The 26,973-nt window shown below is 40.3% G+C and overlaps 2 protein-coding genes across 7 annotated transcripts in view; one reads left to right on the top strand and one right to left on the bottom strand.

The window, feature by feature from the left end:
• Positions 1-26,973, top strand: part of MCPH1 (microcephalin 1) — a 243,787-nt gene that overhangs the window by 111,011 nt on the left and 105,803 nt on the right. The gene's annotated exons all lie outside the window — the stretch shown is intronic.
• Positions 1,892-26,973, bottom strand: part of ANGPT2 (angiopoietin 2) — a 54,161-nt gene continuing 29,079 nt past the window's right edge. Inside the window, exons 3-9 of one of the 2 annotated variants that reach the window (XM_045997197.1) lie at positions 23,223-23,344; positions 18,732-18,964; positions 16,191-16,321; positions 10,910-11,011; positions 10,215-10,381; positions 6,194-6,324; positions 1,892-2,852 (exon numbers count right to left, since the gene is read on the bottom strand). In XM_045997197.1, the coding sequence (XP_045853153.1) occupies positions 2,692-2,852; positions 6,194-6,324; positions 10,215-10,381; positions 10,910-11,011; positions 16,191-16,321; positions 18,732-18,964; positions 23,223-23,344 (1,047 nt within the window). In that variant the 3' untranslated portion in view covers positions 1,892-2,691. The remainder of the gene's footprint in view (positions 2,853-6,193; positions 6,325-10,214; positions 10,382-10,909; positions 11,012-16,190; positions 16,322-18,731; positions 18,965-23,222; positions 23,345-26,973) is intronic. The other variant, XM_045997198.1, reaches the window with a different exon arrangement.

Below are 26,973 nucleotides of genomic sequence, written 5' to 3'. Positions count from 1 at the left end.
TTAAAAACACACTTTCATAGATGTTTTCAAAATAATTTATCCATTTGTGAGAACAAATGTGGAAATGGGAGAATATTCTGCAAAAATTCCTGTGGAATGAAATCTGAAAGAATTTTTATTATGAAAGTCCTCAGGATTGAGAAAAACAAGAAATGAAAAAGGACTAGATTCTTGAGGAGGCGGTACGGTATTTTGTTTACTGCTTTAAGAAATCAGGCTGTTACTGCTCGTAGAGATAGAACTGATAGGTATAAAAGTCACAGACTGCGAGTGGCATGATGTGTCCTTGTGTCCTGATGCACTTCCCAAATGCAGCTTCAGCTTTATGGCATTTTAAATTTTAAATATTTTGAGTGCTTAATGGAAGCTCTAAATTTTTAAAGGATTAATAATTAAATAGGTAAATTCAGGTTTAATTGGAAATAGGATCGTGTAGATATTGGCTTTCATTTTCAAAAAAGTTAGCTGGTTTGTGACACAGTTTATCCTTCTGGAAAGTTAATACCCGAGTGAGAAGCAGCAGCCTTTGTTTGTGGCCAGGGATGGTGTTATATGCTGTTTGAGGATGCGTACATTGTTGCCCTCTCCTCACTGACTGATCTAGGTTGTTGGGTTGCTTTTGTTTTGGTTTGTAAGATTATTGTGTTGATTTTCCCTCCACTGCATAAGTATTTCTTAAGCAGAAAAGAACATTTCTCTTGGCGTGACTGTTTGCTATACCACATAAGGAATTGCAGTGTAAAGACTATCCCCCTACTCTCTGTCATAAGAGAGTATGTGTAACTCTGTGTAACCCAGTGCGGCTTGTCTTTGAAACACATTTCACCTGCCTGCACGGGCCCACGGCATGGAGTATGTTGTTGCCAATTTCCCCATTCTGTCATTTCTCCACCTCCGTGTCAGCTGTGTGGGTGTTGAGACGTGGCAGAAGCTTAATGGTTTCTTGTGCAGTGGAGATACCTTCTTAGGACCAGATAATGTTTTAACTTGGTACAAAGCTGTGCTCTGTTGAACTTGTAAAGCCTACTGAAATGTAACAAGAGAAACCACTCAGAGATGGGAAGGTTCTTTACTCCATGCATTTGTTGGGGAAGCATGGTGGACAGAGTGGCGTGCCTGACTCTTCTGGAGTCCATGATCTGATTTGAATCATGCAGTGAATGTTGCTGTTCTCAAACGGGGTTCGGGTGGGGGCATAGAGCGGGAAAATAAATTACACAAGAAAAAATGGAATAAAGAAAAAACATAGTAGTAGAACAGCGTAAGGTGAAGACAGACATGAGGTAAATGCTAGTTTCAAATTTGGCCCTAAGCTTCCTAGCAGCAGCTGACTCCAAGGCAAATACATGAGAAATTGCTTCCAAATTATAAAGCATTACACAATGTACATTAGTGTTAATTGTTCTATGAAAACTTCAAATGAGTTAAAACTCTAGTGGTTTAAATAGTTTTGCAGCCCTGAGCTTAAATCCATGCTTTGAGAATTTTCTATAAGGATTTGAATCTACTATAAACATCAGATTTTGTTTTTGCATTCCAAAATGCCTTTTTTTTTTTTTTTTTTTAACATTTGCTAGTGGACATTAAAAAAAAGGACTTTGGGGTGAATCTAGCTTAGCTTGAGAAGAATAGCTTTGTAAGTACTTTAAATAGGTTTTTTTCAACCACAAGCTAAACTGTAGCTTACGTTTCTAAAATGTATCTTACTAGAAGAGAAAAAAAAGGACCTTTCTAATAGAACAGTGAGGAAAAGATAGTAAAGCCTCTTTGTCATGGAATTAAATGTATAATTTTCTTCATCATTAAAAATCAGATCTTTCCTTGTCATGAGGCCAAATCGGTTGTTTCAGAATCAAATCACAAAATCGTAAATATTATCATAAAGGTTAGATGTTATCTAATAATTTATATTTAATTACTAAAAATACCTTCATATTTAACAGTCAGGCAGAAAAAAAATAGTACAATCTTCATATAAACTGAAAGAACACACGTTTCTATTAACTTCAGAGATCCTGGAAGCTTTCACCATCTAAACTTGAAATACAGATTTGAGCATTAACTTAAAACTACGCTGTCAACACGTTCGTAAATATGCTGACTTCAAAATGAGAGTTTAAAGCACGTAAGAGGAGGAGCAAAAATGCGTTAACTATGTTTTTTCCCTTCTCCAAATATTAAACTGCGAATAAGCACTTCCCAGAAAAGTCCCTGAATATATAATATATTTTTATGGCTTAGAGATTTTCTTTCTTCCTTTCAATTACGATAGTGATGCTGATTTCAGGGCATATGGATATTTACACAATCTATAAACAGGGCTTATCTCTGCTGTATAGCCCAAGTGTTCTGTTTTCCAGTTATTTGCGGATGAACTCCGCACAACATTCTTGGTTGTGACAACAGTCTGTAAATCGTCAGTCTTGAATTCGCAGGCTTAGATGTATCTTCACGTAGGCATTCTACCGGGTCATGATACCAGGGCTGTGCGCTGGCGCATGGGTGATGCAGGTTCGAGTGAGGAGGCTTGCGGGGCTCTAAGCTGGAGCACGTGGATCCCTGCGGCCCCGAGCGCGTGCTGCCTTCTGAGGTGGAAGGGGACGCCAAACGCAGCCTTGTCTATTAGAGCTTTGGGCTTCGGTCTCTAAAAGTAGCATAATTGGCTGCCACTCCTCAGGTGTGTGCAGGTGTCTAGAAATCTGCTGGTCGGATCATCATGGTCGTGGCCTTGAGCGAGTAGCCTGAGCCTTTCCAGTAGTACCACTTAATACCATTGAACTTATTTGTGTTCTGCTTCTGTGGGTAGTACATTCCGTTCAAGTTGGAGGGACCGCATGCATCAAACCACCAGCCTGTGAAAGTAAGACGCAGAAGGAATTAGGAACTAGGTAACCCAGCTCGATCTCACCGTGGCGTTGGAAACACTGGGCTCATCCACCCGTCACATTCCGTGCATTTTAAGTAGACACACGCAAATACTCAGGGGTATAGAATGAGCCCTGCTGACATACGAGAGCAGTGGTTTTTCAGCTTTACCCAAGTCAGATCCTAGTCCCACGTGGCACATGTTTTCACGGGCTGTTGTACTCCGTGTTCCTTGTGTGGAAAGACCCGTCGCCCATAGACATGAATGGCACGTGTTCCCTGGTCCCGATTTGGTGACCGGCACAGTACAGTGGAAGGCGTGGATAAGTCAAAACACTAAAGACTGGGTGGAAGACTCTCACTGGGTTACTCTCCGTTTCTAGCAACTTAGGGGGCCAGATCGTTCAGGCTTCCCTCTTTCTACCAGATGTGTGTGTGTGTGTGTGTGTGTGTGTGTGTGTGTGTATTTTTTTTTTTTTACTGACTCCAAATTTTAAGTACTTGGGGGAGTTGGATGAAAAGGAAATCCTTAAGTCCTAGAGACAAAAAGGGAATTGAAAGTGATCATGGTGTGCTCACTAAAGAGAGGGGAGCTGCCTGGCACAGCAGCAAGAGGGCGGGTTAGGTCTGTGTTGACACCTCAGTGGCCACACTTGGGGTTTTGATGTTATTACCTAGAAACAAGAGTGTGCCAGAAGCCTGGTTTTCAAGGAGAAGGATAACCTAGATCCAAATAATCTCAATAAATCTTAGAAACAGGGGCTCCTGGGTGGCTCAGTGGGTTAAAGCCTTTGCTTTTGGCTTGGGTCATGATCTCAGGGTCCTGGGATCGAGCCCCGCATTGGGCTCTCTGCTCAGCAGGGAGTCTGCACCCCCCGCCCCATGCCAGCATCTCTGTCTACTTGTGATCTCTGTCAAATAAGTAAATAAAATATTTAAAAAAAGATCTTAGAAACATTGCGTTGGAAGTACACATACAGTATGATGCCATATGTAAGATTTCAGAATACAGGAAAAAACAACTGCTCATGATATCTGCATACCTAGTACATAAATAACTAATGTGAATGAAGCTGAATTCATTGCCCATCCATGGGCAAGTATGGCAGGACAGCTTTAGTTGTATCTGTGAAACTTTATTTCTTTAAAATTAAAAAAAAAAGCTGATGTAAAAAGAATGATGATATAATTTTAAAAAAAGATTGTATTATTATATTTACAATTGGACTGTGATGATTAGTCATTTCATTCGGTTACACCTCATGACTTGAGCTGATTCAGGTTAACGTCAATTTGATAAGACATTTGTGTGTGTTATTCAGAATCCTTCAAAATATTCAGGAATGTTGCAGACTTATAGATCTGTCCATCCTAGAACCTATTGGCTGATGTCACTATAGAGCTAGCTGTCCCTGCAAAAACCTAGCTGGCTGTTAGGCTGGATTACCTGGGTCCCAGACCATGGGCTGGGATCTGACATCCCACGGCTCCACTTTCTCTCTTGGGCTGTGTGTTTCTCCCCGGTCTCTTTCCCATTTCTACTTTCAGCCTAAGTCTTGATTCGAGTAAATAAACATATTGTTTCCTTGGTTATTAATGCACTTCTACTCTCTCGAGTAGCTCATGACATATGGGTGGTCTGAAAGCCACCGCCCTCTCGAGTGCACAGCTGGGCTCAGTGTGGGAATGGCAGATGGGAAAAAAGGATTCAGCATATTTGGTCCCCCCAACCTACCCCTTTCCCCCTTTTAAGGTGAGGGAGAGAGGCACCTTTTACACAATCCTATCATTGAAACAATTATTGAAATAAATATAGCTAATAGAGAAACCCGTGTTGCCCACATATGTTATGTGGATACATAAAAATATATTATCTGAAGAACCACAGGACTGATTTTTTAATGGATTCTAATTCTTTCAGGATTATTTTAAAGATGCACAAATTATTGAGTTTCAAACTATTTTCATAAATAAATCCTTTCTCTCAACCATAAATGATTCTTAGCTGATGTGCAAACCGCGTGATCAGCTTCAGTCTTGTTGCTGTAGTGGCCTTCTGTTTGTCAAATTAACGGACCATGGCTCCTGCCTTTTACTTTCCTGGGTGAGTAGTGAATGAATGTTTGGTAACGCAATTTGTGGTCTCTACAAATTAAACCTGCCGTCTCCCTGTTTGCCTTTACATTCAGTTTGTACTCTCAGCAGAAGTTTTGTTGTTGGTTTAAGTCTTTCAATATTTTTAAGAACTCACTTGATAGCATTTATCAAGCTTTTTTCTTGTCTTGGTCACAATTAACTGGTTCTGGCCATTTGATTTTTAAACTTTTAGAAATTGGAAGAGTAAATTTTCTAGCAGTTGGTCCCTGTCTTTGAACTCTTCAATGTTGCCGGACACTAATCTGGCCATTTTAAGTGTCTGTTAAAATTGTCTTTTGCTCCTGGGTGTGGTTTGGATTCTTTTTTATTTTTATTTTTTTTTAAAGATTTTATTTATTTATCTGACAGACAGTGATCACAAGTAGGCAGAGAAGCAGGCAGAGAGAGAGGAGGAAGCAGGCTCCCCGCTGAGCAGAGAGCCTGATGCAGGGTTCGATCCCAGGACCCTGAGATCATGACCTGAGCCAAAGGCAGAGACTTTGTGCTCGCTTCGGCAGCACATCTACAAAGGCAGAGGCTTTAACCCACTGAGCCACCCAGGCATATTAGAACAGTCTGATACGAAATGTAGGGAGTAAGAAAAGCATGAGCGTAAAGACCTTGACTTAAAGTGGACAACTGTTAATTTTAATTTGGTGCACTAAGAACTAAAAGCAAAAACAAAGCAGGTTGGCTAATCAGCTTCTTTGTAGGTATTTGCTGTATATTAATAAAATCTTTAAAGAAAGATACCTGGAAATTCCATGTTTGCAGAATGAATGATTAATTAGAAACACTTCTATGCTAATGAATTGATGTCGCTGTTTCTGTTGCCGTTTTGAATTTTTAACCTCTTTGATAAAGCAAAATGAAATCAGAGTGTGGCTCTGATATCTGTTCCTCCGCGAGCAGAAGCTCAAGAGAGCTTGCTGGCCATCCCATGTCCCCTCCCTGTGCCAGAGTGAGGGCCTGGAGAGACACAGTTGGCCTGCTGACAATTCCAGCTCCGCATCGCATTCTTCAGACTCAACAGTCTGAAAAAGTGAAAAACAAATCTCCCTACATCTAGTAAGTCTATTTATGAAATGTGGACATTGTCACCGATCACAAGTTCAAGTCCAAATAGCCAATCTTTCACTCTATGAAATTCTTCCTTGCCAAAACAAATAGGAAGAGAGAAAAGTCATCCCACCTCCTGTGAGCATTTGTGAACATTTGCAAATACATTTGTCGTTGTCTGCATCCTTTGTGCTAAAATCATTTCCTGGTTGGCTTATGCTGCTTATTTTGCCGGCCGTCCCTGTAAGTCCTTTAAGGTGAATCCTGCAAACATGCAAAGAAAAAAAAAGAAGAGAAAATAACATAATTGGCTTGGGCTGTTAATTTACCATAGTGGAAAATTTTTTTATAATGAAGTATTCCATCCTGCAGAAATGCATTCTGTACTGGTTAGTGTACTAATGCTGGACAAAATATTTTTGCACTGGTATAAACAGGAACCAACTTATCATCAAATCCTTGGGCAATGAGAAATGTTTTCATGAAACCTTCAGCTCGTATCACTTGCACAAGCATCAGCAGGGGCTTCAGAGCCCTCCGCTTTCAGATAAACAGAACAGGGAAAATGCAATGTGAAATGGTCCTCTTTCCAGGTCTCCATCATCTGCACAGAAACGAGAGTCTTGAGATGACCAGACAACTTAGAGCATCATGATTTTCAGACTAGTAGGCAAGGATGGGATGACTAGTAGGCAAGGAAGGGATCATCGAATTTGGAGTAGAGATCTACAGAACTATATAGAAAACACATTCTTACGGCTGCTTTGCTTCATTTCTGTGTAGTATTGTAACACTGAGAAAGGAGTAAACATAATATGAAGTTTGACACCAGGTAGTAGCCTGTACTTTTAGAAGACTGCAGACATCTGGCTTGCATCAGTCATGTGTACGCCAAAGAAGAGAGAGCAGGGAGAGAGAACGTTTGGTGACACTGCTTCCAGAGAGCCCGTTGGCAGACGGGCACGGTACAGCTCAAAGCAGGGTTTCACGTGCTGCTGGGTGGCTCTGCGGGATGTGATGCCACTGGGTTGGGACATGGGGTTATGGCAGTGGGGGAGCCCACAGCATTGAGTCTTTGTGACCTGGGGATCCTACAAAAAAAAAACCCTGTGATGTCCCAGGGTGAATTGTATTCTAAGTCCCCAAAATGATGCTCATCTTTTTCTAAACCACTACCTTGAGAGGAATATAATTTCCAAGAATTCATGTTGGAACAGAGGGCAGAGAAGAGAGGAATGGTTCACCAGGGACTGTCTCTAACCAGCCTGTGCCGGGCACTTTTCATGCCTGTGGACATGGAATGCATATACCAGCCCTGAGAGGCGGGCGCTTCTCCTGTTTTTATGTATAAAATTGTCGAAGCTCAGAGATAGCAGTGTGGTAGAGCTCGAATTTGCACCAGATGCACCTAACTCCTCTGTTATGGTTCTACCCTGATAGACCCTTGCCAGGGATGTCTGTTTATTGAGGAAGAGTTATGAAAGCACCAAGTGGAGTTCCATAATGTGTTGGTCCTAAGTCACTTTTGTGTTAACAGCTTAGATTTAAAATTGCTTATAGTATTGTAGCTCTAGAAACCCCCATCATGAGGCACTGGCTGAATTTCTGAATTTCAGCGTTATCCTCATGTTTCAAAAATGACCCTGGTCCCTGGCACAGCCTCTGATTACCTGCTGCAAAGCATTTTTGGAAGTTCTACTCATCTCTGCGATTCTGAAACACTTTAATTTCTTTCCAGGCTCTTCTCGTTAATCATGGATAGGGTTGAGATAAACCACTTCACTTGTCCTTTCTCTTTCCCAGCCTCTTTTCTCCTTACAATAATGTCAGTTCTTGTGGGGCTCATTAAACATCCCCAAAGGCGAGCAAAATCTCAAAGAATGCTATCTTTTATTTGTCTTTATGAGAAAGGTTGTATCATTTATTAGATCCTTCTATTATATAGCCCCCTGGCTTATAGTTGGTTTCTTTTAAGTTTGGTTGTTAAGAATAACCACATTTATTGAAATGGCTTTATACTGGTATCAGTTTGAGTTGATAGAACAGTGGAGTGAAAGAAGCAGTGCCAGCATTGAATAATGAAGTCTGCATGTTCGCGGAGGGCTGCCAGAATGTTTTTGAAGAGTGACCAGTCTTTAGTTTTTAGTTTTAGGAAAAAAAAAGAAAAATTCTGTCGATGCATTTATCCTTTCCTGATGACATTTATTTTTCAGTTTTCCAGCATTTGGGGAACACTTCTTTGGAAAAAACCAACTCCGTGGCTACAGAGAGTGGCGATCTGAGACACCTGTGTTATTACTCAGCCATGTCGCGGTTCCTTATCACACCGCCATGTTTTACTGGGATAATCATGGCTTCCATGTACTGTACCCCGCCTCGTAGGTTAAACCGAGCTTTAAATGAATGTGTGCTTTTCTAAATGGCATCTCCCAGAACTGGTCACATTTCTAAAGGAAGTGTCTGTTAAGAACCATCTCAGTTTAAAAGTATTTTTATAATGTCAGCATACAAGGGTAATGACCCATTTTGTAAAATCTCCTTATATAAACAGTCTAATCCTTAATTTTTGTGTTTCTTTCTTTCTTTAAAAAAATTTTTTTTTCAGTTCCTCTGTTGTAGATCCCTAACTGTTGCCAGTTGAAAAAATATTTTGCTTGGAGGTAAAACAATGACCAACCACTCGTGTCTAAAAATTCATTGAAGTTTTGATCTCTTTGGAGTCAGCTTGGAGCTGCAGTGAGGCTCCAACACCTATCTTTTCATTCATCTGCATCGTTCCCTTTCCAAGGAAGCCCTGCTCTCTCTACAATGAGAATCGGCGGGCTCTGTTTCACTGACTTTTTAAAAAGTCATGTCAGTGTTCATGGGTACGTTACCTGTCTTCAAAATTTTCAAAATTTTGCCCTCCCACCCCCGTTTATGAAGCAGGACATCCTGGACGTTCTGTAGTTCTCAAGTTGTTGAGAATTCTAGAACAGGGGTTCTGTTGTAGTTGTCCTGTAGTAGTTCGGGCAAGCTGTTCAGGCTGTGTTTCTGTGCTGTTCCTTCACTGTGACCCTGAGGAAACCAGCTCAAGGACTTTGAAATCATGTTGTTTTCCAAGATGTTCAGAGGTTGGATTTTCCATTGAGTAGAGGGTCTGAGTTGGGCACTAATGAGATTTAGGTGGGACTGTAGACCACGTATGACTGTTTCCTGCGATGTTCCTACTGAACTTTGTTGATTTCTGACCCCAGTGTTGGGTATTTTCAGGATGTGAGTGCCTGTGCTCCTGAGACTCCTCCAGGGCTGTGTTGGGGACTGAACAATTCTTTGGTGCCTTCCGAGACCAATTCCCGTGGTGCCACTTGGCACCTGATCTCACTGTTCTCCCTCCAGCCTGGCATGTGGGTTTCTGGGCACCTCTTTCCACAAGACCTCTTGCGGAGTGTACTTTTTCCTGCCGTAGGCTGTTGCTCATCCGACACCCGTCTTTTGATGCCTTCGCTGCTCTCCACTTCTATTTTCACGCCACGTTAGAGCCAGATACTAAATTCTGAGTCAGGGATGCCCATGCTTTTCTTGAAACATTGAACGTGAGTGCCGCCAAATGCATGGGGCAAGGCAAGTACTAAGGGAGTGCTGTGAGTCGGCTATTGTTTCTATGGTGCAGAGTAAAGGACTTGCGTGACTAACCCTCCCACCTAATTCTACTACTTTTAAACTCAGTAACTCTTCCTGACTTTGGGGTGGAACATAGCAGTTGAGTGTGCTTTAACTTCAGAAAGATAGATTTAACTGTTAAAACCTTTTGGAAGAAAACCACATAGTCATAGGTAGACCTCCGTTATGATACCGGCACGACATTTTCTAATATGGACACAGCATTCACATATTTCAGAAATACTTGCTGAATGCCCGCTATCTGCTGGGCAGGTTCATCTACACTTGGAAGTTACACAGCAGAGACAACAAACAAAATGCTGTCCTCGTGAAGTTTCCATTATATCATTAAAACCAAACTTCCTGGGAGGCAGCACAGAACAGTAAGAAATGAGATGTTTTTCCATTTAGAGTGTCCTCCCAGTACAGATCCTGTCATGCAGTGCGGCTCTCGCTTTGTGGCATGCTCACTCAGCAAATCTGTTAATGTTTTTCAGTTACATACAACTCACCTGTAATTAAGTTCTTCACCGGAGAGATAGAAATGTTCATACAGTGAGTACGCCTCGTTCCCCTCCCAGTCTTTAAGGTGTATTTTAAGCACGTAAGGCTGTTGATTGGTGACTTGGAAAACGAACTCATTTCCCAGCCAGTGTTCACCGGAAGGGTTCCCAAATCCCTGAAATTCAAGTGGTAAAATTCAGTCACCTCATTTATTTGTTTTTTTTCTCCATGTATTTGAAATCAGTAGTCTCTCCATTCAACATGGGAAGACTACCAGATATTTAGCAGGAGTATATATTTTTTTAAAGGTCAATTTTAAGAAACCAAGCTTCTACTGTAAGAAAATTAGGACTGGAGTAATTAGAACTACTTGGGGAATCACCAGTGGAAACGTGAGCGTAAACAGCTTTGTTTATTGCCATGGGAAGTTCTGCGAAACTGTTGTCTTATTGAAAAATGAAGAGCTTGACATTAAAATAAGCCCCACACTTGCATGCCTTTGTTTTGATATACAGTTAACTTTACATCGACGGGGTCATTCGTTAGTGGGGAGACTGAGACACCAGTGAAGAGTAACACTTTTATAACAAAAATTGTCAACAGTAATTGGTTAGTTTTGGATTTGTGGTGAAGGTTCAGCAGATCTTGAAAGCTAGTTTTCACAAAGAAAATTATTTTCAGATGGCGTAAAGACTATTCATACCACTTTATATTCTTTCCAAGTCTTCTGAAAATCAACACTGCCATCTTCACGCCGCTGAATGACCGTCCACCCGCCTCCAGAGGTTTCCATGTCGCAGTATGCCTGCCAATGGGAAGTGCACGGTTACTGCGTGGGAAACACCAGTGACTCAGGGCTGTGTCTGAACTCCAGAAACAAGACAGATGTGGATACCTACAATATGACTTGTGCTGATAGGGTTCCCTGGGGTAAATCTTTGTGGTCGTCCAAGAAGCAGATGGTTTTCAATAAATTGAAAACCATGAATTTAAAATAACGATGAAAAATAAACAGTAATATAACACGGTTTCAGTGTGGATGAGAATAGGACTCTCTTGTCATCATCTGTGCTAGGCTAAAGACCCACCCCAAACGCTGATCTAGAGATCGCCGTTTCTTAGAGATGTATTGTGATTGGGGCGTCTTTGTGGTTTGGCCGCAACCCTCATCCCCTACCTGTAGAAATCTACCAGCTGGTGTTCACGACTCCAGAAACCTTTGTGGTGGTTGTCCGTCCCTATCAACTCTGCAGAGATTTGTGTGGAAGGAGTACTTTTGCACTGTAGGGCTTCCAAGACCCCTGTTACGTTATGCTGTGGGGTTAGAAGGCTTCTTCCATGCGGGATAAAAGTCCGATTTCTCGGTTTGTCCCTCAGTATGTGAATAGCGAGATTGTGGCCCCTGGGTACCCAGTAGGATGTATGTGACCTGAGAGCAGCCTGACAGCTCTGAGCCATGGATCATGACTTCAAGCTTCTCTGCACTTTGCTCACTGCCTGTGGTATTTCTCCTCCTAGCTCTTCTTATTTTTGCTTTTAAACTGGCTTGGTGGGTTTAAACTTTGTTCAGAACACAGAATTCCTTCTTGGGCCAGGAGCATGCCTGCTCACTTTCCTCTCAGCAGGAGTTTTATTATGAAATTAAAAACCCCTGCAAATAAGATTACATAAATAGTTTTAAATAATGAGATTATAGTAGAACGAAAAATTTTCCCAGAAATTCTGTTAAGATAAAATTTCCTGCAGCATTCGAGGTAGTAAATATGAAGGTTATCGCTTAAAACCAGTTAGAAATAGTTTTCCTCTGCTGTTTTCCTCAGTTTTTTGGGGAAATAATGGAGATAATTTTGGCAGAGTAAGTTTAAATGTGAACTATTCTGCATTTGTGAGCTAAAATCCTGAAGAATGGGGGATAAAAGAGAACCAAGAGCACACCTAGATCCAGTCTTCTATTATCAGTGACTTGCCTGGTATCTCATCTAATGAGACAGCTGCCCTGGGAACCCAGCACCCCTGTTCTCCAGTAGATTTCTTTCCACCACTCTTTCTGTCTCTCTCCACAAAGGTCCCTTGGCTCATATTGCTTTCCCTGATGAGCCTAACATTTGGGAACACATGTTCCGTTAAAGAAGATTGCATTTATTAAGAATAAAATGATTTCCCCATTTTAAATTAACCAGACAATTAGAGTTGATCTGCCTAAGGTGACCCCTTATTATCTCCCTGTATTGGTACTGTTCTTATCGTTAATGACCCTGTTATCATTGCTGTGCATGTCTCTGTTCCAAGTACAGCACTGAGTACTTTGCATATGTGATCTGCAATCTTGAAGCACTGTTGTTGTGATACAGTAATTCTGCATTTCTGAAAGCAGGAGAGATTTAGTGAAAAGATGTAGTAAAGTTAGATTAATTTGACCAGAGTCATTCAGCTATTAGGTGAACATGGGACTTGAGTAAGGTCTCCTAAATTCCTCATTCTGTACCTTTTTCCCTGCCACAGCAGGCTGGCAAAAACAGGGAAACTTGACCCTTTTGTTAGTAGGCCAGGTCCCTCAATGCAGCTCCAACTTGAAATCAGTTCATGAACAATACTGCTTCTAATTTGCCTGTGGTCCACCCAATGGACTGCTCACTTCTCTCAGTATTTCTTCTAAAAAACAACTTAGTAAACCAGATGAAGAATCTATATTGGTTTGAGGGGTTTTGTGTGCACAGACAAGTTTTTCCCTCTGTATCCTAAATGGCATGCTGGTGGGTGGAAAGACTAGATATGGTTTTTTGTGAGCCTGTCCTTGTTCCAAGAATATTTGATTCAAAATCAGTGTTATAAAGTCACAGATACTTAAATCAGAGAAGCAGTTTGTCTTTGTTTGAAAATCAGAGTCCAGACTGGCTAAGGAATTTGGGTTGAAATGGGTTCAACACCCATTTATAATGGTGTGGAAATGGGTTGAGCTGTACCATTCTCTAACTCCACCAGGGACAACGATGAGATGATTAGAACATTCCCTTAATATCTTTTTGTTCCGATTAAAAGGAAAAAAAGAACAAAGAGTTCATAGAAACTGAAGTATCATGGTCAACTGAGTTATGAAGCTTTCAGAGGAAGATAGTGTTCAAAGAGAGTTGTCCACAGAGCCAGAGGGCACTGAGTGCAAACGATGAAATGGATTATCTCCCCATCAGGAAAGCAGACTTCCTCAGAGAATGCCCAAGACCTCACCGCTCCAGCTACCACAAACCTGAGGGCATTAGTACTTTTGTTAGCACACTATTGCATGGTTCAGGGACCTGCTATCTTGCTCTAAAACTGGAAGCCTTTCAGTGCGTGGTGCCTGATTTAAATGTCAGCCTTCAGCTGTGAGGCCACGGTGAATGACTGATGAAATAGTAATCACCCAGATGAACACTAGGAGACAGGCACCCTGTGAAATCTGGGGAAGGACATTATTATGTCTTTGACCAGCAAAAACAAACTCACAGGTCTTTGATGCAGTTTTTATCTTTTGCAGAAGCCTAATGAATTTTTCAAAAACAAAGTGGAAATATGTAGGCTCTCTTGGAAAAGGTTGGCCCAAAGATCTGTTGAACATTCTTTTCCTGAATTAGGTGAAACAGGGCAAAATGCAGAGAAGTTGCCTCCTTTGACTTTGGGGGCAGTCAAAATGGTAAACAATTTCGTTTTCTCAAATAGATGGTTAAGTACTAAGTCCTGTCCTGGGTGCTGTATGTACATGGTCACCTCAAAATCACTGTATGACTACAGTTCCTTCCTCACATTACAGATTAGGAAACAGGCCTCACACAGGGTAAATGACATGCTCAGAGGCACAGATTGGCAGAGCCAGAATTTAAACTCCAGTCTCTCAGACTTTCTCTCCCTCGATCAGTTTGTGAATTACGGGGTCTTAAGTCTGGAAGGGAATCTAGAAGTCACTTAATCTGGACCATTTATTTTAGAGATGAGAAACTTGAGGTTTGGTAAGATTGTTGTTTCCTGCTGTGTCGATGAGTTGTTTTTACTGCAAATGTTTAAAAGACATATAAATCCTGATGTTTCCAACCATGACCTGAGACTCCCATCATTTCCCAGTACTGTATATTTTCAGCTTGCTGGAGAACATTTCAGTGAGACCATCGGGCTGACATCGTGCTCTGGGAGGGGAGCACTGCACCGAGGCAGGAAAACATTTACAGAGCAGTGGGTTGGTGCCGTGTAATCAGTGGTTGCCCTCTGGATTTGCAAAACATGCACATTGCACAGATATCCTCTGCCCTCCTGCTGCTGCCACTCCTGTCCCCATCGCTCTAGGCCAAGAAGAGACCAACATCTGGTGACAGACAGTAGTATACAGAGGATGGTTATGGAAACCAGATTGCACAGGGGATTGAGAGCCTTCCTACAGGATTTGTTCATTACTTTCTCATCTGCAGCAGGCAATATGTGTGTGTATATATATGTAATTCCCCCTCCCGCCCCCGCTAATGCACTGCTTCTAGAGCACTGGGACAGTAACTGATTTCCAAGGTTGATTTAAAGCAGCATGAATGAATTAGAAAGATTTTCTTTGGAAAGCATTATCTTGAATAGCACACTATTTATCTTTTAAATTCATAATCACAGTCTATGTTACTGTTTCAAATTCTATGTACTTAAACCCTTAATGCTTAGATTTTTGAAAGTGTTTTTTTCTTATTAGCATTTTAACTACGGAGGATAATACTGAGTTCAAAGAGATAATGGTTCCAGGAACCTCTAAAATTCCCATCTTTTCACAATATCAATGGCTTTTTCTCTAAGTATTTACATTGGTTCAACTTGTAGAAGCTACAACGAAATGCAGACATATTTATAAGCATTTAATATATATAGCCATCTGATAATTATGTAACAATTCATACCGAGTCTCCTGTAATTTTTCACTTTATCAGACCTCTCTGAGAAGCCACATTGAAATATTCCCTGGGGCTTTTTAGTTTTCTCCCCCACCTCCCATCTAGAGCTCAGTGTCTCCCAGAGCCACAGCAGGAGCCATGCTCACTGATTAATCCAGAATAACTAAGAAAAGTTGAGATAAGCTATGTACTAATTTTGGAGAAGAAAAGGAGCCACTCTCTTTGATGGTGTGTTTTAAGTCTTATAGCCAATATTAAATGCGGTAAGAATAACCAACCCCAGCAATCCTCATGGTGTAGCCTGTGTACTTCTGGGGTCCCTGAGACCCTTGCTGCCAGTCCACAAGGCTGACACTGTTTCCGTAATGACATGAGACATTTTTGGTGTTTGATGCTGTGACAGCGTTCACACTAGTGCTGGTGGGGAAGTCAGCATCCCAGAATGAATGAAGGGAGCAGCACACCCTATGTCTGAGTCACCGTGTGCTCCAGCCACACCCTCGCAACTGGGAAAAAAATAAAATCACTTTGGAACATCATCGACAAAGCAGTAAAAACCATTGATTTTAGTAAACTTCTGCAAACCAAGGTACCTCGGGTGTGCCACAGGAAAGCTTTCTGTGGCTGTTGTAGCTGTGAGCTAAATGAGACTCCTTTTTGATGGACACCAATGCTACTTGAAAGCACGATAGGACAAACTATTTGGTTATTTGAGCTCTAGTATCGGGAGGATATTTTCTTGAAAAGCAATGAAATGAGCCTGACACCAGAAGGGAAACAACTGACAGAATGATGATTAAACAAGTCAAATGCAAGGAGAATATGAGATAGATGTATCTTCTCATGATGACAAAGAGATTTCTACATCGTTGATATCCCCGGTCGGGACATGTGTGCAGTGACTGGACGTGGAGCCCTTGGCAGGTGTTTCGTGTGAGGCAGATGCTCAGTGAATGTTTGGTGCTTTGCTTTGCACGATGTTGGGAAGGGTCTGGGTGTGTGAACTACATTATGTGGGTCCCTGCTTCTATTCTAAAATACCCTGTTTACAGCCAGGTACTTGAAACCAGAAGACGAACACCGCACCTTGATCTCCTCTGTGGAATTAGGGAACGTGAGTGTGTAGATGCCGTTGGCTGTCAGTCCTGACTTGAACACTTCTGCACAGTCTCTGAAAATGACTTGCTCTTCCTTAACATCGAAGGAGTTCTTGGCTGCTTTAAAAAAAAATAGGAAAGCATTTAATGGGAGTTCATGAACAGATAAAAGTTTATTATTTCGAGATGCACTCAAGTTGTACTACATTTGAATTCTTATAATAAGTAGAAAAGACACACGAGTTTTTATCCTTTCCAAAAAAAATCACTCCTTCTGCCTGTCCTGCGTTAATTCTCAAAGAATATCACCAATAATCCACAGTTCCTTCTTTTTTGTCATTAACCTGGAATGCAAATACGTTGCAACTAACTATAGTAAACAATTGCTTAAAAAAAAAATCTTCCATCGTGACTAGAATCACTTCAAGTTATTGCAAAAGAATAAAATAAGAATGTACCTAAAAATAGTGTCCCCTCTGCAGTGGCTGTGTAGCATGTCCCATTAGCCATTCTCCTAGCCAGGCTGTGGATGTATGCTTTCTCCTTTTTTTTGTTTTCTCCTTTTTTTTTTTTAAAAGGTAAATACCTGAGGGTAAGTCTCCATACATTTCTTTAGACTATTGGATAACGATAGTAAGAGTATGCTTTGGATTTTTAGCAACTGTTTCATTATACTTTGTATTCAAGAGGGGGATACCGTTATTTATCCATGTCTTTGAAATTCTTACTCTAAGTCTAAAAATTTCTAGGATTATGAAATTCTTTCAAAATTTTACTCTGCTCTCAACATTTAGATTTCCCAATCCTTCTTGCCATAAAAAAAGTGCGTGTGTGTGTGTATGTGCGTGTGCGTGTGCATGTGCGTTCCTGCAGACATATCTATCCCTTCTAGGAACCCAGCGGAGCACAGGCGCATGGGTTAGACGTGCGGGCAGGCGTCACAGGCAGGCAGGGGTTCTATCTTCCCATCAGCTAGAATCGCATGGGGAAAGGAAAGCCGCGTCTACTACCCTCTCTCTGCTCCTCTTTTCTGCCAGGATGGGAGCTCCGTGATTTTCTCTACTTTGGCTCATCAGAGCCAACACCTCACATTATATTGCTCCCACCAGATGTCAGATGATTGTGTTTTCCTTTTCTGTGACTGTGAAAAAGTACTGGGATAACCGCATGACTTGAGGACGATGTGAGAACATATTTCTTATGACGTTAGGACCATCTTCACATGATTCATATGTAAAATGTATCTGTGTCAAAAGAATCCAAGTTTAAAGGATGCCGGGAAGTAAACCATAGTAAGAACTAGACCCAGTTTGTTTAAGAAAAAAAAACCTTAAAATGACAATGCCACACAAATGGTAGATCCCATTTCCAATTAGTGACTGAAGATGCTTCCGTTTTTCCCTCCAAAATCCAAAAAAAAAGTGAAAGTAAAACAATAATAAAGTAGGTGAAATGTATCTAAGGGTGGGCTGAGGGAAAGGGGCTGGCATTTCTTGAGGGCCAGTTTTATGCCAGTCACCGTGAATATTAAGTCATTTTTCACAACAGTCCTCTGGGTTTAGATTTGTTTTTCCCACTTAAAAAAATCAAGTCCACAGTGGATTTGCAACTTACCCAGCCTCATACATCTAGATAGTGATGGAACTAACAGAAAGTAGGCTCTTTGAGCCCAGGAAGCACGTGTGGGGTGTTTTGCCTCACAATAACTAATTATTGTAAATATATATTCCTTCTAGCCTCCCCTTCTTCCTTCTTTATGTTTTATCTCCCTGAACAGCATTTTAAAAGATTTAAATTTTAGTACAGTTAACACACAGTGTTATAATAGTTTTGGGTGTACAATACAGTTATTCAACATCTCTGTACATCACTCAGTGCTCATCACATCAAGTGTATTCTTACTCTCCATCTCCTCTTTTCCCCATCCCCTTCCTCACATCCCCTTTGGTGACCATCTGTTTGTTCTCTCTAGTTAAGAATCTGGTTTTTCCCCCCCTCTCTGCTTTTTTCTTTATTTGTTTTGTTTCTTAAATCCCCACATATGACTGAAATCATATGGTATTTGTCTTTCTCTTATTGGCTTATTTGGCTTCTTTGCCTTTGGCTTATTTCACTTAGCATAACACTCTGTAGCTCCACCCATGTTTTCATGAAAGGCAAGATTTCCCTCTTTTTATGGCTGAATAATATTCCATAATATATATTCAATTCACTTCTTCTTTATTCATCTACCTATGGACACTTGGGCAGCTTTCATAATTTGGCTACGTAAATAATGCTGCAATAAACCTAGGGGACACATATCTTTTCAGATTAGTGATTTTGTATTCTTTTGGTAAATAACCTGGAGTGAAATTACTTCCTCCTTTTTTAATTGGTTCTGTGATGAGCCTCTATAAAGCTTTCATAGGAAACTGTAAGAGAAATAGTCCTTTTCTGAAAGATGAGAATTTTTTGGAATTTTGAGACTATCACTTACAAAATAATGACAATTAAAACTGAAGGGAAATGATGTGTAAACTTGACTTACTGTTTGACGTTGATATCATAGTCAATAAATTATGAACTGTCTCCATCAGATCGTGTTGCTGCTTCTGGAGAACGGAATTATTCACTGTGGCGGTCACCAATTGTTTTTCTAGTTCTTCAATGATGGAATTTTGCTTGGATACTAACACCTGGAGCTGATCTTTCTCTTCTTTTATTGACCGTAGTTGAACTATATGCTTGTCTTCCATGTCTAGTACTTTCTTTTCTAAGAAACTTGTAAAGGGAAATAATGGTTATTTTAGTGATTGCTTTATGGACATCAAGTCAGTTTCATAATTCTTATATCATCTTTTATGTTTATTGAATTTCTGCTTCCCCAAGACACTCTGTCTTCCCAGAATGAAAGTGTTGCTGCAGCCCTGAAGAAGCTCTCAAACTTGCCAAGAGCATTGCATAAGTAAGTGTGACATAGATATGAGGATAAAATACCCTGGTAAAAATCTAAGGTCCATAATTAGAAGTTATCTCTGGCATGCATTTGAAGACCATGGTTTTGATGTAGGGAGCTATGGAATTATTCACTGAGAAGGCAGCCGTGATGTTGGGAGCACATGTGGGCAGAGTGGAAAGCACAGGCTGAGAGCTTCACGTCTGTGCATGCCTCCCTGTGTTACTCTGCGTCTAGGTGCATGTCTACCTAAGTGACTCTCCATCTGTAGAAATAAATACCGGAAACAGATGCAGTAGACTAGATGATGATCTCTGAGGTCCCTTCTAGTTCAAACAATCTGTAAGCCTACTATGCCTTTTGGGAGAAAGTCACATTTTCTGAGTTTTTAACCCTGCAAGCAACATTAGTCAGCCAAGAAACTGGCTACCCATGGTAGGTCTTACCTATAACATTAACAATCTGTTTTAATAATCATGATTAGAAACTCAATTGGAGCTCTTAAATTTATGCCAGCCTGGATCATTGAAGATCAATTTACAACAGCAAGTATTTAGTCTGTATACCAAGTCAAAAAATAATCACTCACTGTAATACTTATTTGCACTCCACTTTCGTGTTACATTTATTTTAACTGTTGTTTCTTTTTATTTTTCTTGACATTAGCTTATTTTTAATTGTATGTACTTTTTATTAATTTAAAAACCAAAATGACTTGCTGTAAGCAGAAGTTAACCTGAAAATAAATGCATAAAGCTTTTCCCTTTTTGCCCTAAAATCCCTTCTAGTACCATCAGCATTCAGGCAATATGTTTTGGAAGTACTCCTGTGACACTTGACCTAGACAATTAACATAAAATAAATGGGGCATTTTTAAGTCATTAATCTATGTTGCCTTCAAAATGACATTGCTGAGATTTCTTAAACAGCTGTCTTTTGTTGTCTTTAATATTCCATGAGGAGGCATAAAAGAAAGATGGGACAATCCCATGGTCCAGAGTATGAACACTCCAGGGTGGATATTTAAAAAAATTAAAAAAAAAAAAGTTTCTTTCTCCAAAACCTATACCACTATAGGGCAATTGCATCTTGATCTAAAATAGTTAATATTAAGGTTAAATACAAGCATGGATTAAAGAGTTTAGGCCAGCATCAGATCACCCCAAATCACATGGGCCCTGAGACCGGAAATGTGTAATGAGTTACAGAAGTACAGTAAAGCGGCAAGGAGTCCCAGATCGTATTTTGCAAAATGCGAATCGGGACCCATTACTGGCTTGGGAAATCCATGCAATGAGTGACAATCAACATTTTTTTTAAATGAGAGAATGTTAAATAGGATAATGTTAACTAGGATGAAGTAGATGAAAATAGAGTGTAAATTCACAGCAAGGACTTGGTACATTGCCACAAAGGCCACAGCGGGGCCCGAGGGTGATGAGGGGCGGGAGAAAGGAGGTGCAGCAGCATGGGGCATGCGCACGTTGTTTGACAGCTCACACTTGAGCACAGTATTTGAGTTTCTGATCAAGGAGAATCAATTCGATCCTCAGCATAGAAGTCGGACTTAGGTATAGCTTATCTTTCCATTAACATAGCTCTCATAGATGAGAAATATGGGAAGAGTATCTTGCATGGGCAGAAATACCAAGGCTTCTCAGAAAGGGACCGTATCTGTGGCAGCCATTTCAGTAACAGTAATCACGGCAACAGTAATCACAGTTTCATGGAACTGGTATAATTCGAAAAATTTGAAAATTTGGAAAGTTTGAAAAAAGTTGAATCATTTATTTTTAGAAGAAAACAAAAGAATGATAAGATGAAAACCACATTGTAATTTTCACCTTCGGCTGGTGAACCTAACAATTGGATAGTAGCAATTTTCAGAGAAACACTGACCCTAATGAGTACTTTGACTTCATTTGAAACTATTCAGTAATGAAAACAGTTGGATAGTATTTGGGGGAAATGCTGAAAGTAATTGAAAGGTATGGTTTGTTACATGTGCAAAACATCCACAGATATTTACAATGTTCTTGCAAATGAGATTCTAGGCTAGTCAAAATAGAAGACACCTCAAAACACAGCATGCCACAGTCACTGAAAGATGGAAAATCATCTGTGTGGTTTTCTTATTTTTGTTGACTTACACTGATTAATAGGAACCTTATTATTGTCCCTTCGCTTCATATCTGTGATACAAGAGATGGCGATTTCTGCAGCTGCTAAGAGGATTACTCTTCCTGTAGGTATGGTTTCTGTGACAAGTCTGCTGACAGCAAGCTCTCCCTCTCGGGGTCTGTGCTTTGGCGGGCCATTCTGAAATGGTCCATGTACAACTCCACTCTGAGTGAGGTGTTTGCCATCCAAGCTGCGGATTGCAAACTAAAACAATAGTTTATTAGCTATGTTTGACAAGGTGCTTTTATGGAGGAAATGCGTTGTTTAAATTGAGTGTCATATAAAAGTAGGCTCAGAGTATCGGAAAAGTGCGTTATCGGTCAATGTTGATTAAACTGGCGGAAAATGTGAAAGATTTAAGTGAAAAAGAATGTGAAGGATTCCGTATGCAAGAAGAATCAGAAAACACAGCAAGCTACGGGCTGGTGGGAATTACTGTTTTATACTTCGTAAAGCTCTAACATACAAAGAAATTTTACCAGATCATGGATGATCAAAAGATGGAAGGAAAGTTGTTGATTGTCTTTCAAAGCAATCCCGCTGCGGGTAACAGTTTACTTGTAGTAAGCGAAACATTAAACAGTGTGTCCGAACTTGGGAATCAGGTTTGCATTTCTCTAGGCAAAAGGCAATATGATTTGGCAAATATTTACAAAGGCAATACTCGGGTGACATAATGGACATGCTTAACTGATGATATTAGTGTGTTAGCATACAGAAGTAGAAACTTAAGGAGGGGACAGTGTCAAGGACCAGGCTGCGTTCAACCAACTGGACATAGCCCGGACAGTATTGTCCTGGCAGGCAACTCGAGTAATCCTTCAGCTCCCGTAGCTTCCCATTACTGCAACAGCGTTAAATAAGAGAACATTATTAAATAAGACCATTTTAAGAAAATGAAATTGGAGAGATTGTTATATCTCAGTTGTTGGTCTCAAATTTTTATTTATTACTTCGCAGAAGGAAAAAAGTGGAAACACTGAAGAAAAATATTTGAATTAAACAATTTGCAAAAGTATTAAAAATTCATTTGCTCTTCAAGACCCTAAATCCGTAATGAGTTAAACTTGTTACCCAAAGAACAGAAAGAATGATTTCAGCTGCGTTCCTGATTAACAGGAAAGAATGGTTATAAGACATTAAGTTCATCATCGTTTTTGGTTAAGAATAAGGAATTATGAAATTGAAATTAAGTAGCTGTGAAATAGAGTACCTTGTTGTCTGGCCATTCTCTCTGTCATGTAGACATGTCTTGGTTAGAAAGAGGTTAATTAATACAATTATCCTTATATGCCTCCGACTGCAATAAACCTTTGAAAACCGTCCCCACTGATCATCCCAAGTTTGTTTTTGTATGGTTTTCTTGGGATTTTTTCTAAATCTTGTTTAAATATCAATATTATATTTATTATTAACTTCTGTTTTTACTTTATCATATGTTTTAGGAGTGACAATTAGATCATGAATGTGCACTGTTTATAGTTTAAGTGTAATTTTCCAACTGTGGCTCATTCTACATTGGGAACAACGAAGTTCCCAGAGACAAAGAAACGATTAAAATGCCTAGGCCAGTGTGACTTTTACTCCATGACACTGGCAGTGTTTTGTCACAGAATAAATTGTGCAGTATTGAGTCAGATTTCGGGGAATCATTGGAAGAGAGTCTTTAAGGGGCTGGAGACTGAAAAAAATTGAAGACTGGATTAGAAGGCATAGTAACCTCCATATTTCCTCCCAGACTCTCTCCCTTACAAAGTGTAGGATCCTGACACTACACGTTAAGAAATCTGTCATTTTGCTGTGATTTTGGAAGCCATGCTTATAATTAATAGTCACATGAAATAGGCTTTTAGATCTAGAAAGTGTGCAATTCTGAATTGTAATTTTTTGTGTTTTTATTACCTGTTCTTATCTTGCAATTTGTTTATTTCACTGGTCTGATCCAAAATCTGTTTTTCCAATTTGTTGGTGGAAAGGGAATGTTCCAGAAGCTGAAGTTCGAGTCTTGTTGTCTGATTTAATACCTAAATGTAACAAAATAAAATTCCTCTTTGTCATGTTTAAAGTTACATATAACTTCCTTTTAATTAAGTCAGCTAAATTATAGGAAAACATAACTAAAGCATTTTTTTTTTTATTTACCCCAAGTATCTAATTTTGGCATATTCTCCATTTTCAGAAAAGGCTTGAAGTCTTGGATTGCATCAGAATTTTTTTTTTTTTTCTTCACCATGTCTTTTTTTAGAAAGTGTTTTAATAGTTCCGGACAGTGGTATTTGTGTCAAGTAATATAATGCTGTTACTCTTGTTCTGCCATATTTTAGCATTTCTTTTCACACAGTGATACAAGTGGGAGTATAAAATGGTCATATTTAATACATCAGAAGTTGTTGATAAATGCAAAAGGTTTTGCTTCCACTCAAAACCAAGTGCTGTTCTCTTATTTATCAGGAGGCGACATGATTAGAAGTCACATGCTTCCATTCTATAAAACCACAGCTCATTTTTAGCCCGGCGTTTCCTAGTTTGTATTCACTTGTTCAGCCCTTTATTTTTTTGTTCTCCATCTCTCTCTCTCTATTATAAAAATTATATTAACCAATTAGGAAACAATAATACATCGCTGTGAAGTGGGAGCTCAGTTTTGCTCTGCGAGCCTCTCTGCATACGCCATATGCAATATCGCTGTTCCCATTGTGTTCTAACAGATCTGAGGTTGAATTCTTTGGCGTTTGGCTTCCTTCTAGCAGGAAGAGTCCGTTACTCACATCCTCTGGGTCATGGTTATTCAGGATGTGACATCACGTGTAAGTGTAAGGCAGAATTGTTGCCCAGGAATAAGGGTCCTTGAAAGAACCATTGTTTGCTCAGGGTCTGTGTCATTCATAAAAGGCTTGGCCAGGTCCCACTGGGCAGCTGTAGGGATAGTCCTGTCCTTAGTCAAAGAAGGTTGATTTCATACCATGAACAGTCTTATGAATGAGTGAAGGCATTGGCCTGCAGAAAGGTTGGGTTTTAATGTTAATACCTGGATGATAGGTTTGGGTTGTATCTTCTTTGGGCCCAAATACTCTATGTTGGTCATTGTAAAAGGAACTGGAAAGTGGGGTCCTTTATTCAACTCCTAAGAGCTATAAAATGAGCACAAGGGACCAGAGCTGGGGAGGATGGCATATAGGTCCTGACTGACTCAGGATCAGTGGTGCTGTTTTTTATCCCTTCCCCAAGGCCTCCAGCAGTAGGTGACTGTCTAAATTATTCACGTCAGGTGCTTGTCTGTGGTCTTTAAGATCTTGAACCTCTACCCATCCCTCATTGTCCGGTGGAATAGCCTCTCACTCTGACAGGCTACAGGAATCTTCTAGTGAGAAAATTTTATGTTTGGATTTAAACCCATTTCACACAGTAATTGCTAAGTAGTGCCTACAATATATTTGGTGCATAATTCGGTCCTTTGATGTCCTTGCTTCGGTTCAGCCATTTTAATTTGTTTAGCTGGACATAACAGGCTGTTTTCTTTCTAGTCACCCTCCAATTTTCCTGTTGTCACAGATCATACAATATCTAGTTTCACAATAGATTTTTTAAAAATCATGTGACCCAACCAAAGCTCAATGAAAGCTAGAACGCCTGCCTTACACAGGATGTAGTAAAGGTTATAGCATTGCTTCATGTCTTACCCTTGATTACCATTGTCTGAAAATATAAGAAATGTTATACTCCTCAGACATTTTTTTGGATGAGGTTGCTTTCCCACTAGTTTTGCTATCAAAAGGTGGGGGATATGATTTAAACATTATTAACTTATTTTAATAATTGACTATGGATATATTGATACATTTACTTTAAAATTTTTATCTTTTCATTTTTAGCTTTTATCACCTCTTGGGATTGCAGTTTTCATACCTCGTGATCCATTGTGTAGAGTAGTTACATTTTCCCTACATTGTTCTAATATTGTGGAAAGATTTGGTAAAGAAGTAACTTCTTATTCTGTCCTCAGATAAAAGTTCTTTTATTCTCCAGCCACTTTCCTACTGTTTTCCCTACTTTATCCAACAGTTCGTAGGGGGACAATGAAAGGACAACTGTACCGTTCTAGACGTGACCTTATTCCAGTTGGGAGGCTTATCGTTTCTCTTACCTCATATCCCCTTCTGCTGATGTCTGGCATTTCTTTTGGCTGAAGTAGCATATAGGAGTAATACATCATAGAAATTATTTACTATTAAATATTCTCTCTCTCTCTTTCTTTCTCCCTCTTTTTTTAAAAAAACATTGCTTACAACTCAGAGCAGGAAGGTACTTAACTTCATAAGCCTATAAAGAATCCAGGGTTAGGAACCAGAAAGCAGGTTCACCAGTGAAGAGATTTGAACTGAGAGCCTCTTAATAGATTCCATCAACAGTCCTTTTTTCCCACACCTAGACTATTCCTTCTTTCTTTTTTCCTTTTTTTTTTTTTTTTTTTACTTATTTATTTGAGAGAGAGAGCATGAGTGGAGGGAGGAGCAGAGGGAGAGGGAAAAGCAGACTCCCTGCTGAGCAGAGACACCCCCACCCCCATCCTGAGGCAGGGCTTGGTCCAGGGGCCCAGAGATAATGACCTGAGACGAAGTCACATGCTCAACTGACTGAGTCACCCAGGTGCCCCCACCACCCCGTACTGTTCTTGCTCAGTCACACGTGTGTCATTTGGCATGACGCAGTGAATTTTGTTTCAACGTTTTGATGCTTAGTGTCTTGGTGGTGTTCTTTTGTTATTTTCATATTCCTGTCTCCTCCTGCTGTTAATCAGGAGCTCGTAAAATCTGAAAGCTAAAAGGGCACTTAGCAGCCAGTTGTAAGACCTAGCCCTCACTTTACAGTGAAACCCACTGAGGCCCCCAGGAGCTGAGTGCCTTGCTCAGACTCATTCAGCCGGCTGATGGCGGGACGCGAGCCATCGGGGGACGGGAAAGCCCTCTGCGCCACAGCTGCTGCGGCTTTGTCTATGAACTCATACCACAAACTGTTTTCACACTTCTTTGATATCTGACTTTACCTTAGATGTTAGATTGAAGAACAAAATGTCTTGCACTCTTCTTCAGTGCCTTTCATTTCTCAAATGCACGAAACAAGGTAAGGACTTAACCCAGAGTCCAAAATGTACCCAGCGAGGTACGGGAGCATTTGTCTTGTAGTTGTCCAGCATGTATCGTACAAAATGATTCACATGCCATTAGTAGGAAAATTAATCTAACCTCAGTACGAAAGATGAAAATGGGGACATGTGGGTGGCTCAGTCGGTTGAGCGTCTGACTCTTGATTTCGGCTCAGGTCATGATCTCAAGGTTGTGGGATTGAGCCCCCTGTCTGGCTTCACGCTCAGGGGGGAGTCTGCTTAGGATTCTCTCCCTCTCCTTCTGCCCCTCCCCCTGCCACCCCACTCTCTAAAATACATAAATAAGTCTTTAAGAGAAAAAAAAGATGAAAATGTATTTACAGATTTTAAATACTTATGTACCACAAATTCTTATTTCTTACCAATTTTTTTCCTGCTACCCTCAAGCTTTCTTCATTTTTCCATCATTTAATCAGGTAACCATGCAACCTGATTTCTTGCTAGTCACTAGTCTAGCTGGACCATGACGTGCGTTGTGCTCCGTGACTT

Source organism: Meles meles, chromosome 2, assembly GCF_922984935.1.
Source record: "Meles meles chromosome 2, mMelMel3.1 paternal haplotype, whole genome shotgun sequence".
NCBI classification, from domain to species: domain Eukaryota; kingdom Metazoa; phylum Chordata; class Mammalia; order Carnivora; family Mustelidae; genus Meles; species Meles meles.
This window is presented reverse-complemented; position numbering and strand designations above follow the sequence as displayed.